This window comes from Tenrec ecaudatus, chromosome 3 (assembly GCF_050624435.1).
Source record: "Tenrec ecaudatus isolate mTenEca1 chromosome 3, mTenEca1.hap1, whole genome shotgun sequence".
NCBI classification, from domain to species: Eukaryota; Metazoa; Chordata; class Mammalia; order Afrosoricida; family Tenrecidae; genus Tenrec; species Tenrec ecaudatus.
Genome location: NC_134532.1, coordinates 220,149,046 through 220,164,142, shown reverse-complemented (window position 1 = coordinate 220,164,142; position 15,097 = coordinate 220,149,046). Strand labels below are relative to the sequence as shown.

General features: G+C 59.5%; 1 protein-coding gene across 1 annotated transcript in view; it reads right to left on the bottom strand.

The window, feature by feature from the left end:
• Positions 1-227: 227 nt before the first annotated feature.
• The window catches only part of AFAP1 (actin filament associated protein 1), a 68,852-nt gene continuing 53,982 nt past the window's right edge, over positions 228-15,097 (bottom strand). Inside the window, exons 13-17 of the mRNA XM_075544653.1 lie at positions 11,597-11,711; positions 7,880-8,044; positions 5,823-6,013; positions 4,553-4,717; positions 228-3,807 (exon numbers count right to left, since the gene is read on the bottom strand). Coding sequence (XP_075400768.1) covers positions 3,781-3,807; positions 4,553-4,717; positions 5,823-6,013; positions 7,880-8,044; positions 11,597-11,711 — 663 coding nt within the window. The 3' untranslated portion in view covers positions 228-3,780. The remainder of the gene's footprint in view (positions 3,808-4,552; positions 4,718-5,822; positions 6,014-7,879; positions 8,045-11,596; positions 11,712-15,097) is intronic.

The window sequence follows — 15,097 nt, the reverse complement described above, 5'->3', positions numbered from 1 at the left end:
GGCTCCGAGAGACACCTGTGGAAGGCCTGTCTGGAAGCCCCAGGGTTGGGGCAGCACCAGAGCATTCACCCACACGCCCCAGTAGGTGCTCCAGGGCGGGAGTGGGAGTGAACGACCTTTCACCAGTCTTGTCAACATAACAAGGTCTCCCCCACTTCTTCCTGACCCTGCTCCCCTCCCACACAGCCTCCCACCCGGGTGGGCAGGCAGCGAGGACACGCAGGCGCTGTGGGACAGTACGGTTTTATTCAGCATACACACAGGTCACGCCACAGGCGCCCGTCAGCTCTACCGTGTAAAATCATAGAAAAACCCATTAGCCAAACAGATTTTGTGGGGGGGGGAGCTACAAAATGAGGTGTGTGGGGCTCTGAAGCAGCGGCGTGTCTGTGGCTCGGCGCCGCCCCCGGCAGACAGATCAGGGATCGTCACATTGTGGCTGTGAGCATGTGCAGCGAGTGTGTAGTCTGATGAAACGCTTGCTCCCTAAGTCCTCTGGTCCTGAGAATTCCGATCTGGGGAGGCTGTTTTGGAAACCTCTCCCTCCCAGTGCTTGTCCTCAGGGAATCCGGTCTTTCTGAGGGGATGTGACCGGGAAAGCAGGCAGTGGGGCGCCTGCAGCTGGCCGGGTTCCCGCTGGAGAGGCCTCCTTGCCACCAGGTGGGCAGGCCCCTGGCTGGGACTTAGGGTGCTGCTGGGTGCTTGAGGTGGCAGCCGTTTTACCTGCTCCTCAGAGCTGGGTCCTCGGTCAAGCAGAGGGTCAGCTTAAGAGCCTCTGCTTGATGGGCGGACACAGTGGCTACACCCAGGGGCTCAGGCGCAGGACCGACAGGGTTTCCGCCTGTCCTATGCACACCAGGCTGTTATGTCCAGAGCCGCCTTACGGCACAAAGGTAACAATTACAAAACAATTTAAAACCCAAAGCCCTTAGCCCCCCAAGTTTCCCGCCCCTTCACAGTGTTCGGCCAGCCCTGCGTGGTCCAGTCCAGACCACAGGAAGCACAACAGAGAGCCGGTGCCCCGCGTGGAGACAAAGCCGGAACCCAAGCTTGGCTGTTCTTGCTAAAAACTGACTGCAGAAAAAACAACAAACAGATAAGGAGGGAGTAGGAGCCCTGCATCACAAGAAACGCGGTGGGACCACAGCCAGCTGGGGCACCTTATCCACGGGCCTGTGGCCGGCAGCCCAGCCCTTCTTGGAAGAGGCTGTTTCTAAACTCTGCCTTGGACTTGATTGCTGGGGCTGCGGGGCTCCCAGGTGGGCTGTGATGGCCTTGGGCGAGGGACCTGGTTGGGGGGTGGTGTTGAAAACCTGCCTAGGAAGCCCGATTGGTGCCTCTGGAGAACATAGGGGGGGGGGCGGTGGCAAGTGTGGGAGGGGCTAATGGACACTGGCTGCGCTGAGGCAGATGGAGGAGGGGAGAGGCTGTCTCTCTGGAGGCCGGCTGGCCACCAGGCCTCTTCTGTCAAAGGACCGCATTGTCTGACAAGGAGGTGACATGCTGGGGTGACACTGAGGCCACTTCTGGTGACCAAAGCAGCGTGGTCAGCCAGCCCTTGGTATCTGTGCAGAAGGCTGAGCGCGATGTGGAGCTGGAGGATATACGTGGACGGAGGGCTTTGGCAGTCTCAGGGCACCTTAGCACGGTGTAGCCAGGAAATGGCATGGGGGGCATGAGGGGGACACCTGGATGGCCCACCTGTCTGGACTGGGCCCTACAAGACTGTGGGGCACACTGGTGACTGGAACCATGTAACACAGAGATGGAAAGGTGGCCACCTCCGTCCCGGCCATGTGCCCTGCACACAGGTTGTGGACCACCTCACCACCCATAGCCCGCTCCCTGTGTCCTCATAGTGTCCCCCGAGGCAGGAGGAGCCGCCTCTTGTGGCGCAGGTCTCAGGGTACAGGGTGAAGTGAGCTCAGTCAAGGTGCCTACGTGTCTAATATGTACAAATATAAATTAAAAACTCTTTCTTGAGCATATACAAATAAATAACCATTTGTAGCCAACGCTTTAAACAAACATTGTTTCTGATCAAATCTGAAGGACTCGGGATGGGCAGGGCCCCGAGGGGGCCAGCAGTGTCTTGTCCTCTCCCAGAGGTGGAGGCTCAAACCTGGGTTGGGTTTGAAACACAGACTGGGCCAGATGCCGGGTGAGTGAGGACCAGGGCTCGGCTTGGGCCAATGCTGGTGACAGCTTTTCAGACTTTGCTCCGACCCTCTGGTGCTGGTTCTCCCCCAGCCAGCAGCTCAAGGAGGTGCTAGACACTTCCTGCACAGAAGCAGCCGGGGACAGGGACACAAGCAGCTTGTCTGCAGCCCTGGCTGAACCCCCAAGTGACTCAGGGGCCTCTCTCCCCCTCTGGGGGTGGGGGTAGGGACTGGGTGGACCCTCTGATTTGTCAACAGACCTCTCTTCCCAGGTGACTGTGGGCACAGACGAGGCAGGCAGGGGGCCCCCAGCCTGCCCTAGTGCTTCCCAGCTTCCTCCTGATGCCTGCAGACCCCACACCAGAGCTGACCTTGAGATCCAGCAGGCTTGAGACTCGGGCTCGGTAGCTTCTAAGTCGGGTCTGGAGACGGGGGTGAGCTGTCCCCGTGCCGTCAGAAACACCCAGAGGCTTTGGGGGGTGGAGTGTTTGAGGGGACCTGAGGAGGGGAGGGGTGCAGGGTTCCACGGGGTACCAGCACACAGGTGTGTGTTGGGCAAGGACATTGTGATGAGACAGAGGCCACACCCACACAGCACTGCTACTGCGCTGGTAGGAGAGAGTTGTGGACACACGTGGTCACACAGCCTAGGACTCCATCACAGAGGGTCTCGTCCCACGGCTGACCCCAGGCAGGTCCCTAACAAGCCTGGCTTCTTCCTCCTGCCACCCTTCAAAAGGGCGAGACACCAGCTGTGGGATCCTACCAGGTACCCCATGTCCATGAGAGGACATCGTGGGTCAGCCATGGGGTCCCAGAGGGTCCCTTGTGCCCAGGAAGGGAAGAGCTATTGGGGACCAGTCTGCTGAAAAAGGCTGGGGGCTAGAGATTAGTACTAAGCCATGATGATCCCAGCACCCAGCACCCCCTCTCCCCCTTACTGGGCCGTGGTGCCGCTGGGGCTGGGAAGGGAGGAGGCTCAGGCTTCTCCACAGCTGCCACCACCAACTGGCGGCTGCACAGTGGGGGCGGGGCCAGATTCAAAGGCGCCCCCAGGCAGAGGTCTACGTGGAAAAGGACATTTTAACAACAGTGTAACCAGAGTGGCAGCTTTTCATGTCCTGTGACAGAAAGCATTTGTCAAAATTTTAAAAATATTTTAAAAAGCAGAAGAAAAGGTATAAAACGGGCCAGAGCAGGTTGCTCTTGCCCATGGCTTTTCGTGATTGGGGTAGGGGTAGGGTGGAGGGACTCCGGCCCATTGTCCAGCCACCAGCCGCTGTTCAGGTGCCTGGCCAGTCACAGCGGAGCAGCAGCCAGGGCTCAAGATGCCCTCCCTGTCCACATGTCCCGCTGACAGGTGGACCTGTCCTGGGCACCCCAATTCCAGGCAGTGTACCCAGCACCCCGTGTCGCGTGGACTTGGAAACTGAGGGCACAAGGTGCTGTTTGGCAGAAGAGAGGAAATGGGCACGTGGGCCCATGCTGGCTTCAGAATAATTGCCTGTCCTGCTGCTCCCGGGGAGGGTCCCACAGGGCGGGCGGGTGGCCGGGCAGGCGGTGCTGGCGGAGGGCAATGGACGTGGTGCAGGGCCAGATGCCGCCTGCTGCCCCGCAGCCCCTAGGTCCCATTCTTCAGTTCCCACTCCTGACGAGGCAAGCAGGACACACGGTCAGAGACGGCCATGCGGCCTCCATGATGACCATGGGGACAGAAGTCAAGCACAGTGTTTAAAATGCTCAGCTCCAACCCCACCCCACGGTGGCCCAGTTGCCCTGACGCACAGGGGGAGGCCAGCAGTCTTTATCACTGCTGACCCTGCATCCCTCTCCTGCCCACACGGCGGCTGGCAGGGCAGGGCCACGGAGCTCAGGGCTAGGGGGTGCCCGCTTTAGCTGCTGTGCCAGCTGGGCCCCTCTGTGCCGGTGAGCAGCTGTGGTCAGCATAGGGAATCGGTGTGTAAAGCAGGTCTGGTGTCCACTCTTGGGGCTCAGCCTTGGTCCTGGTTCTCCCTGTCCCCAGCCCCGTGAAGGCAGAAAGGAGGACATGGTCCCCTCACTGTGTGGACATCTGAGAAGTCCCTCTGGAGGACACAGGGCCAGAAGCATCCCAGGGCCCAGAGCAGAGCAGAGAGGCTGCAGGAGTAGGGACCCTGCTGCTGGGCAGAGAGGCAGGGGTGCAGGGTTGTGGGGGAGTGTGGATGTGGGCGTGGGGTCTCAGATCTTGGGAAGGGAAGTCTGTGGCCATGGTCTGTGTGTGGGGTCTGTAGGGCGGGGTCTCAGATGTGGGGTCCTGGTCTATATATATATAGGGTGGGTTCTAAGTAGGGAAGGGAGGTCCGTGGTCATGGGGGTGGGGTCTCCGTGTGGGGGCGTGGTCAGGGCGAGCTTACCTTGGCCTTTCGCAGCACGTGGCCTCTGCAGGGGGAGCTGCCAGTGGCGGCTGCCGGCGGGCGTGCCCTCAGGGCACTGTTGATGGGCACGGAGCCCTCGGCGTCACTGGTGTCACAGCTAGAGATGGGCGAGTTCTCCAGTGTCCGATGCCGGAACCCAGGAGACTGTGGATGGAGCCAGGTCAGTGAGGTGGGGCTCCCGGTGGGAACGCAGCTCATGTGGAAGCTAGAGTGGGCTTGGGACGCTGGCAGCACCACACTGAGCATGTGGTCAGTGCCCAGCCCTTGGATCTGCTGCCATGCCCAGTCCAGACAGGGACACTGAGGTCAGGCACTGGTGGCAGCAGAGGCAGCAATCAGCTGCCAGCATCAGCTCTGGGACCGGTCACCCCAGGCATGGCACCCAGGCTCAGGGGACCCAATCACTCTGTGGGTGGCCCCAGCAGGGTCTACGCCCATCCCCGAGGCATTGCACAGAGCCCAGTGTCCACTCGGGGCCCATCCACAGCCCATCCTCGTGGCGCGGACAAGGGCCACTGTGCCAAGGACACCAGTGTCGAATGTGGCTCAGGGCATCACTTGGGACCAGAGAAGCCACTGGTCATCATGGCAGGCATGTGGGTACATTTGCTGGTGCTGGACCCCCGGGGTCGACTCTTACCTGTGTCCTTAGAGCTGTTTGTAACAGGGGGCAATGAAGAAGGGAAGGGTGCGCTGGGGAAGTCAGCATGGGCGGGGACAGAGGGGGACAGGACAGTGGCTTGGAGAGGGATGTGGCATGGCGATACTAGGGAGGCCAGTGGGTGTGGGGGTGGTTCCCAGGGAGACACAAGCCATGGTCCAGCTGAATGCTCAGCATGTAGGTGACATCGACCCCATCTAGCCAGCTGCCCTCACACCAGGACCTGGGCACCCCAGATTGCCCTCCGGAGCTAGGAGGTGGCGTCCACCCACAGGCCCCGCAGACAAGGGGGCTGGTGATGACGGCTCTGAGAGGCTGGCTAGCCAGACACCCTGCTGCCACATCGCGGCCTGACTGGCAGGAGCTCCACAGGGCACAGGCAAGTTCAACAAGCAGGCGGCAGGCTTTTCTCCAAGGCATCTCTGGGTGGCAATCCTCCTCAGCCTTCTACTTGGCCCCCAGGGGCCCACCCATCTATGGACCATCAAAAGGGACTCCTGGCCATCCATCTGGAGGAGAGAGCTGGCTTTGCTCCCCTCTTTCGGTACAGCATGCCCCACTGACTGGGGCCCCGGGCCTGGCGCGTACCTGTGGGCTGGAGGTCCCCGACTTGGGCTCAATGGCCAGCCCCAGGGTGATGCCGCCGGCCAGGGCCTTGCGCAGGCTCTCCTTCACCTCAGTCAGCTCCAGCTCCAGGCTCACGCGCTCGGCCTCCTTCTGCCTGCAGTCCTCCTCCAGCTGCTTCAGCTTCTCCTCCAGGCTGGTCTGCGTCCTCCTGCCTGCATAGGATGCCACATGGAGCTGGCCCCGCGACAGTGGCCCCGCCAGCCCCTTCCCTTCATGGGTGATGGGGCTGGGGTCCTCAGGGACGAGCCCTGGGCCTCAGTGGCACGTGGAGCACATGGGTCCCCAAGGGGTTTGCACCCGCACAGCTGGGGGGTCTGTCTGCTGTGCTCACCCCTCACTGGCTGCTCTGCCCAGGCCCCTACTGGCTGAACCCATGGCCAGCCAACACAGCAGCCATGGAATCAAGGCCTGGCCGGCGCCTTCAGGATCTGAAACTGGCTCTCATTTCTCGTTTCTGCTTTCTCTTGTTGCGTCTGTGCCGAGTCACTCTGCTACTGTTGCTAGGGCTTTGTGCTTTGCGTATGCTTCCCCGTGCATGCAATCCAGGCTGGGTAAATCTGTAGGCAGTAGCTGGGTTAATGAATGGCTCCGGAGGGTGGGGGTGGGGAGTGGGCAGGGAGGCTGGGGGAAAAGGGGAGTGACAGCAATGAGGACAGGGAAAAAGACAAGGCTCTGACATGGACCATGGTAGTGACTGCACAGCTCCGGTTAATAGGATTGAACTGTATGATACATGAACGATGTGCTCACAAAACTTTACAAAGAAAGAGACCACAGCTGAGGGAACTCTGCGGACAGGGACTCCCCATCTCCCATCCGAGCAGTTAGAAGCTTGGTGGCTTTGTGCATTTCTGGTGATCACTAAGCATGTGGGCGTGCAGCGGGTGAGTCGCTGGGCTGCCCACAGCACAGTCGGGGAATCAAATCAGCAGCCTCCTGGGAGAGAGGCCAGGCCTGCTGCTCCCACGCAGGTCTGCAGCCCAGCAGACCCGTGGGCAGTTTTACTCTGTCCTGCAGGGCAGCCGTGAGCTGGAGACCACAGGATGGGCCTTCACAACAGATAGTTCTACATCTAGAACGTTATGTTTAGATAGCATAGACATAGATGGCTTACATGGACATAAGGGAGCCCTCGTGGCACAGTGGTTATGCATTGGACTACCAAGGATCAGGTCAGCAGTTCCAAACCACCAGCCAGCGCTCGGGAGGGGGAGGAGGCTTTCTATGCTGTGGAGAGTTCCGTCTCGGAAGCCCTTAGGGGCAGTGCTGCCCTGTCTGCTAGGGTTGCTGAGTCTTTATGTACATAGCTTATATGGTGTATGTAGCTTGTGACGAGCTCAGTACCCGGCTTACACGTGCAGAGCTTACGCATAGAACTAACCCCGAGTCAGTTCGGCTGCACAGTGACCTTTTGGGTGGCATTGTGCGCTGCAGACTGAGCTGCCAACCACAAGGTCTGAGTTCTAACCCCACTGTGGCTCCATGCGAGGACCACGAGGCTGTCTGCTCCTGCAAAGCTGTAAAGTCCAGGGATGCTCGGGGGGCAGTTCTACCCTGTCCTATGGGGCTCCTGGGGGCACAGATGTGTCGGGGTCATGAGGCGAGGTGGGTCTGGAGGATCCTGGGATTTCTGATGAGCCTCTAGGGCCTGGCATGGCCAGCACAGTCACTCATGCACATGGTAACATACCCACACACCCGTGCCTGGGCCATCGATGGGTCACAACACTGCACTGCCCCAGGGTTCCTGGTTGCCACCTTGTCCCCAGCACCATGACAAAGGTCCAGCAGTCCTGGGGTCAGGGGTGGGCTCCTGACTCAGCCTGAGCCCCTTGGACCTACTGCCCCCACCCCCTGCCCCCCAATTCCAGTGAGGCTCCTTTTGCTCTCCCTGTGTTGGGACCTCTCCTCAGGACTCCTGGACCCCACCCAGACGGGGATCCCTCCTGCTGAGCGGCCTAACTCTGGGGGAGGGGGCTACAGCTCCCCCCCCCCCCGCCCTGTCCCTGCTCCCGTACCTGTGTTCACTTCCAGGGCCGCTCGAAGGGCCCTCCGCTCCTGGCGCAGCTGTGCGAGCCGGGTGCGCAGCGCCTCCTTCCGTGCCAGCAGCTCTCCCTCCTGGCTCTGCAGCCGCTGGGCGTCTGCCTCCACGCGGCTCTTGCCGTATCTGTACTGGTCGGCACCTGGACGAGCAAACCGCGGCAGATGTGCACCGTGAGGTTCCCCGGGCAGCGCACCAGGAAGGGAGTCGGGGTGTGGGGGGAGGGGAATGCTGCAAGTGACCAGCGCCCAGGCCTTCAGTTACAGGTGCTAAAGGAGTCCGGACGCCACTGGGCACACCGCCAGAAGGGACAGGTCCCGAGGCCCCCCCCCACCAGAGGAGTGGACACTACCAGTGGGGTCCAGCCACCCGGGGCATGTTCCTCAGCATACCAAGGAAGGACGCTGGACACAGCCACTGCCAGGCACACCCCGAACGCCACGCAAAGCTGCATAACAGACGGCAAGTGACAGGTTCTGCATCGGGCACCGCGTGGGTGAGCCAACGTGGGGCACAAAAGAGGGCTGGCGGCAGGTGGGGCGGGGAGGGGACACCCGGTGGAGGAGGACTGGGATGAAGGCACGAGGGGGTCCCAGGGCGTGAAGACCGTCAGTCACCGCGGCCCGCGCTAACAGTGTGGGGGCTGACTGGGTGGCCAGGTGGGTGCCACGATTTAGAAGAGCAAAGACAGAGGTGTGTCTATCTGCATCGTCCCCGGTTCGAAACCAGCAGAAGCTCAGGGTGAAGTCCGGGTTTCTGCTGTGGTCAGCAGCAACGGTTTCGAACTGACTCCATGCCCGCGAGTTCAGCTTTTCCATGTGTGTCGGCCATGTTCCCAACAATACTAAACGTAACCTCCCATGGAGAACCACGACGAATAGTGGCAGGGTGGTAGCCTGCTCCCTGGCATTCCAAGGCTGCAAATCTTGGGCAGCGCCTCACCGAGCGTGGCTCTTCTAGCCAGTCTCCACGCCCACCCACGACCTTTCCCTGCATGAGTCTGGTGAGCAGGTGGTGGGGAAGGTGCTGTAAGATTCACTGGGAGTCATTGTGAACAGGATTCCCTGGAGAGTCATCCGCTGCTTGTAAACCAGCCCTCTGAGCAGCAGCAGGAGGGCTCTCATGACCAGCAGGAGCCAGGAGAGGAGCGTGTCCTCTGGACCTGAGATCCCTGTGCAGGGAACCTCCTGGATCCAGGTGACAGCTGTACCATCAGGGCGGCTGCAGCAGAACCTGGAGCCAGGGCAGGGGGCAGAGTGTGGACTTCCCGGCCCCAGGGCAGTGAAGCTGAGGCTTTTGTGCAGGAGACTGGGTTTTCTGATCCTGGATGTGGAGCTGATGCTGTCAGAACAGCGTCCTTGCTCTTTGAGGCTCTAAAGACGGCTTGTGGGGAGGATTTACCTAATACAATGCATCGCACAGGCTCTTAACGGCTGGATCCAAGTAAGACAAAAACCATGACCATGGCAACCTGTTCTCCATCGATCATCATGTGACCTGTTGGTCCAGTGGTGAGGATTTCGGTCTTCCGATCCATACTGAAGGCTGCCATTCTCAAGCTTCATCGCAAGGGCTTCAAGTCCTCCTAGCTGTCAGCAAGCAAGGCTGTGTCATCTGTGTCAACCGCAGGTTGTTCCCGAGCCTCCTTCCGATCCTGATGCCACACTCTTCTTCAAATAAGCCAGTGTGGCAGTTACACAATTTCACATCAACTTGATAAATAAGAATAAAGGGGTGGAGTCTAGCCCATCAATCAGGTCATAGCCAATAAGACCTCTGTGTGGGCGTGGCCTTCTCCTGAGGATTCTAGGAACCCCTGTCTTCCTCCCTGGAGGCAGGACACACAGACTCTCTGCTACACATTCCTGTTGACAAGCCACATGGGACCACGCTGATGGAGCCAGAACCCTGGAGCTGGAGGAGCCACGTGGAGACCCACCCAGCCCTAAGTTGCTTCCACAAGACTTTCCACCCACCGGCCTGGAATCTTCCTGCTTTTGGCGTCATTGCATGTGCTGCGTGAGTCTGAAGAGGAGTTTACAGACTGGTATCACATATATGGGCGCTATTGTCAGAATTATGGACTTGAACTGGACTGGGCTGGGATGTTTTCTTAATATATTATTACTCTTGGATATAAAACTCTCTCTTACACACGCGAGTGTCTCTGCATTTGTTTCTCTAGTCGACCCAGACTAACACATCCAGCTTCTGATGATTTGCTCAGCATAAAGACTGAATAAATCTGAGAGAATACAACCCTGACGCACACCTGTCCTGATTTTACACCGTGCAGTATTCGCTGGTTCTGTCCACACAACTGCCTCTTGATCCACGTACAAGTTCCGCATGAGCACAGGAAAGGTTCCGGAATTCCCACATTTGGTGTAATTAATTCACAGTTTGCTATGATCCACACAGCTGAAGGCCTTGGTACAGTCAGTAAAACATAAGGAAGCATCTTTCTGGAATGCTCTGCTTTCTGCTAAGATCCACCTGGCATCAGCAATTATTTCCCTGTTCTACGTCCTCTCTGCACCTGGCCTGAACCTCCGGGGGCCTCAGAAGTGAACGCCCGTGCACTAAGCACCTTGAGCTTGTGGGGGCCTATCCTGGTGTGACAAGTGGGCAGCGGTGACTCAGGAGGGCAGGGGAATGGCGCAGGGTGTCCAGGGAGAAGGCATGGCTTGAAGAGTGTACTGGTGTCACTGTGTACTGTGTCATAATGCGTGCCGTGAAGCTGCAGGTCCTGTGTTCTGTTGGGAACTGACCTTGGACCCTCAGGGTTGACTCCACAGACCGTCTGGCATCCGGATTTCTTTCGGTAGCTATCACAGTGGTTCCAGACACTGTGCTTCCCCAGGCGCCCTGCTCCAGAAAAGCCCTCAATGCCCTCCACATGACCCAGGCCCTGGGGTAGCTAAGTGACAGCAGCACCTCATAGAGACCAATCCAGGCCGAGGATGCCCAGCTTGTGTCCCCCCCATCCCCTGCCCTGCTCACTCTGTAGCCTGAAGCTCAGCTTCCGTGGCAAGGAGGCCCTACTCTGAAGGGTGAGGACCCTCTGGCTGAGTAGGAAAGCAGGGCTGTCAGCAGGTGCCCGCCACGAGCCCCGGCAGGATCCAGAGTGTGAGCTTTGCCAGAACGACTTCATAGACCCGCCGCAGGGCACACCCCCAACAAAACGGATTGGCTTCCTGTTGACTGGTTTTCAGTCGGCTGGCTGCTCACAGTAGATCACAAACTGGAGGAGGATTACATTCCATCACCCTGGAGGGGCAGGCAGTCTGAGGGCGGCCACAGGACTGACCCCTAGCACGAGCCGCCATGCTGCCTGCCTCCCACATGACTCAGGGATAAGGCCCATCATCAGCTCTGCAAGAGGCAGGAGTGGGTCTGTGGCCGAGCCCTCTGTGGCCACCAGGAGACCCAGGCTCAGCTATTCTCCCCTCCCCCACCATGGTGGGCATAGAGCGTGCCCAGGCATTGTTTCTTGACACACATGTGGGGCCGCCGTGGGCAGGGGCCAACAGGGCCGCAGCAGCAACCACCAGCTCTACAGCTGACAAACCACCTGCTTTCCCTTCCACGCCTGCCACGGTGGACAGCACTGCCCCGTTTCTGCTGGGTCTACCTGAGCAGGTGAGCAGAGACGACGCTGTTAGAGCCCTGCCTGCAGGCGGCACACACTTACTGGAAGGGGTTCGCTTCACGCCGGCTGTGGCGTCCGCCTTTCTCTGTGGCCCGCTCGGTGTCTTCCCTTTGCCTGTGACCCCGTTAGATGCTGCTGGGGGCTTCTTATTCTTCAACTGTGGGAACAATGTGAGAGGAAATTAGCACCGGGACGGAATCGGATGTCTCTTCCCAATAAAACCTTTTTTGCCCTGGGGCTCGTTTAAAGCAGAACTCCATGTGGCAGAATCATGTGAAGGTCACAGGAAACCAACCTGGTTTCCACCGCCCTGGGTTGGTGGGACATTCCTGAGAGCCTTAAGAAGCTTCTAGAAATAAGATCCCAAGCACGAGGGAGCTCTCCCCAGAATGCGTCTGGCTGGAAGGTCACAGAGTGATGGCGTCTCAGGAGGTTGGCACAGAAACTGACAACTTTAAGACCCACCAGTGATCCCAGCCACCCTGCGGTGTGAAGGCCTGGGGCTTCCATGTTTGCCGGGCAGTCCTGGGGGCAGCAGGCTTTCTGTCCCCAGGCTTGCTCGCTGAGTGATGCCCTAAGAGGGCAGTGCCCTCTTGTCATACCTGAGCAGGGCCCCAAGGGGAAGCTAGTGAGTTGAGGCAGCACACGCCCCACCCATGTTTGCCCTCGGGGTTTTTAACCGACTGAACAGAACCCTGGCTCTTGGCCTGTGGTAGTAGCTCGCTGGAGTGGGAGCGCAGGGTTGTGGAGAGTCAGAGTGGACAAGGGCGGCACTGGGCTTTGTGCTTTGTTCTGATATACACTTGAGTTTTGTCATGAGGATGGGCTGATGGCAGCAAGTGGAGAGGTTCAACGAGCCACAGGGGGAGTATGGGGCTTACCAGGGTGGAGCCGCTTGGCAAGGGTCAGAGGGGAAGTGACAATGGGGCTTTTATGCAGGGGTAGGGTAGGGCGGGGCGGGGGGGAGCACATTTCACTGGGCTGCAGGAGCAGGCACTGCCTGATGGGCACCCTCTCAGGGCATCACTGTGCAGGCTCCCACCCCCCAAAAGAGTTGTTAAAAATAAAAATTCTGCCTCCCCCCACCCCAGGGGGCTAACGCTCCATGTCCTCGTTTAAAGTGGAGGCCTGCTCTCAGGGTTCCAGAGACTGCATGATGGGAAGCTGCAGTCCTCCTCCCCCCCACCCCAATATAACCACACAAGGGTGAGAGGCTGGAGGTGCTGCCATCTGACTGTGGGTCTGTGTCCTCGTTAAAAGCCATGCAAAAATGAATTTAGAAAACTACAAAAGCTACACAAAAATTAAGGAGAAACACAGGCCACATGGACCACCCCGTGCTGGGGTCAGCCAAATACCACCTCCTGCTCCCCCCACCTCCAATCCCAAACCCTGTGCTGGGAGATGCCTCTGGCGCACAGTGGGCCAGCGGGACACCATGGGTGGCTTCCCGGCACTGCTGTCCCCATGGGAGTGGATAGCCTCAGCCTTCTCTTACAAGGGGCTGCTGGGATCAAACCGCTGACCTTCCAGGTGGCAGCAGGGTGCTTCGCCACCCAGGCCCCAGGGCTCAGGTTCCAGCGCCTGCGCAGTGAGCCACAGGCACACCGTGTTGTGTTCTCTGCCCTCCAGGCAGGGGCTGCAGTGGAGGGAGACACCCCTGAGGGTACCCCTCTGCTGGCTCTTGAGGACACAGACCCAGAATCCCCAGAACTGGCGTCAACGCAGGCATCTTTGAAAGTAAAAACGTCCCCCAAATAAACCTTGGAGAAAAAAAAATCTTCCCATGCGACTACCAGAATTGCAGGTTCAGACGGTGGCGGATGTACTGTGCTTCCTAAGGACCTCCCCGCTAAAAAAACAGGCCAGGGGTAGGGTGGTGTTGTCACGCCCATGTGAAGGTGAGTGGGGCATTCTTCTGTGGGCGCTAGGGGTCTTCCAGCAGAGGGCAAGTAAGCGGGAGCTTCTGTGGCCATGTGGGGGGGTGGGGGGGGGGTTGGGCAGCAGCTCAATCACCAGGCCGCTTATTATCTTCAGAGAGAGTTCCAAACCCTTGGGTCATTTCCTGGGCTCCAGGGACACACTGTTCTCTTTAGGGACCGATCCTAGAAGGTGTGGAGCTTTTTAAAGAACAAAAGCACTTCCCGCCTGGAGCCCAGCGACCCCTGCCCACTGAAAAAGCAAGGCCCTGCCTTCACTGGACAGAACCCCTGCCCCGCCCAGGGCTTTCCCAAGAAGGGGCAGAGTCAGATGCAGAGGGGGTGCAAAGCCCGGTGCCAAGGGAAGGGGCCCCGCTGGCTGTAGGTCGTTAAGTGGCAGGCTGCAACCCGTACAAGTTGGCGGTTTGAAACTGCCAGCCACTCCAAGGGAGAAGGACAGCGCTTTCTACACCCAGATAGAATTAGAGTCTCAGAAACCTACAGGGTGGCTCCACCACTCCTGCAGGCTGCAGACGGCAAGGAGTTCCAGTATCGAGAGGAACTTGGCTTGTGGGGGGCTATTACATCTACTTCTTGGGTGCCTCGTGTGAACAGTGTGCAAATCTGTACTACAAACCCACGGCTCCCAGCGGATGCCAACTCACAGCGACCCTGCAGTGGGCCAGGGTAGAACTGCCCCCAGGGATTCCCAGGCTGCAAATACCCACGGGAGCAGACAGCCTCGCTGCCCTCCTGCGGAGCAGCGGTGGGGTTTGAACCTCTGACCTCACGGTCCCCAGCCATATTGTGGGCACAAAGGTTGGCACCTGGGTCCGCAGGCGGAGAGGGAGCGGGCAGTTCAGGGGCAGACCGTTTGAGAGCGCACTGTGTACCTGGGAGCCGGGCCCGACAGACGCCCTCCCCTGAGAAGAGGTGTTAGTGAGAGGCGGGGGGGCGGACAGACTGGGCGAGGCGGGGCGCTTGTAGTGGTTAGAGGAGCTGCAGTGGGGGGCGGGCGCCCGAGGACCCTTCCTCTCGGCGGGTGGGTAGCGAGCAAAGATTTTCGGAGACGGCAAGTTATCATAGAGGCCCGCGTTATCATAGAACACCTCTTCTCCCGTGCTTCTGCTGCGGGGGGCGGGAAGGCTGTCCTCAGGGTCCCACTGAAATACACAGAGCTGGGCGGTTAGCGGACAGAGGGCGCGGGCCACACCCGGGAGAACCCACCCCGCACCGCCGCCGCGCGGCCCATACACAGGCAGGCGCCCCACAGGCCCCGCAGGGCAGCGGTCTAGGCTGCGAGGCCAGCAGTTCAAACCCGCTGGCCGCTCCCGGTGGCCTGCTCCCGTGGGGCCCACAGCGACCACGAGGCGAACCGACCGACTGAGGGTGAAAGCAGCCTCGCTCGGGCGGCACCACGGTTCCTAGAACTGGATTTCTGCGGGTTAGCAGCCGACGACAAACACCCCTCCCACCACCGCTAGCCCGTTTTCATCGATAAAGCGCCTGCGTCTCTCTGGGGAAGCAGGGATAGAGGTGCCTCACGTGGGTGAAGCTCGTGGTGACAGCGCCTGCGCACGGCCTGAAGGGCAGGCCTCTGCGAAGAGGCATGAGTGACAGGCGG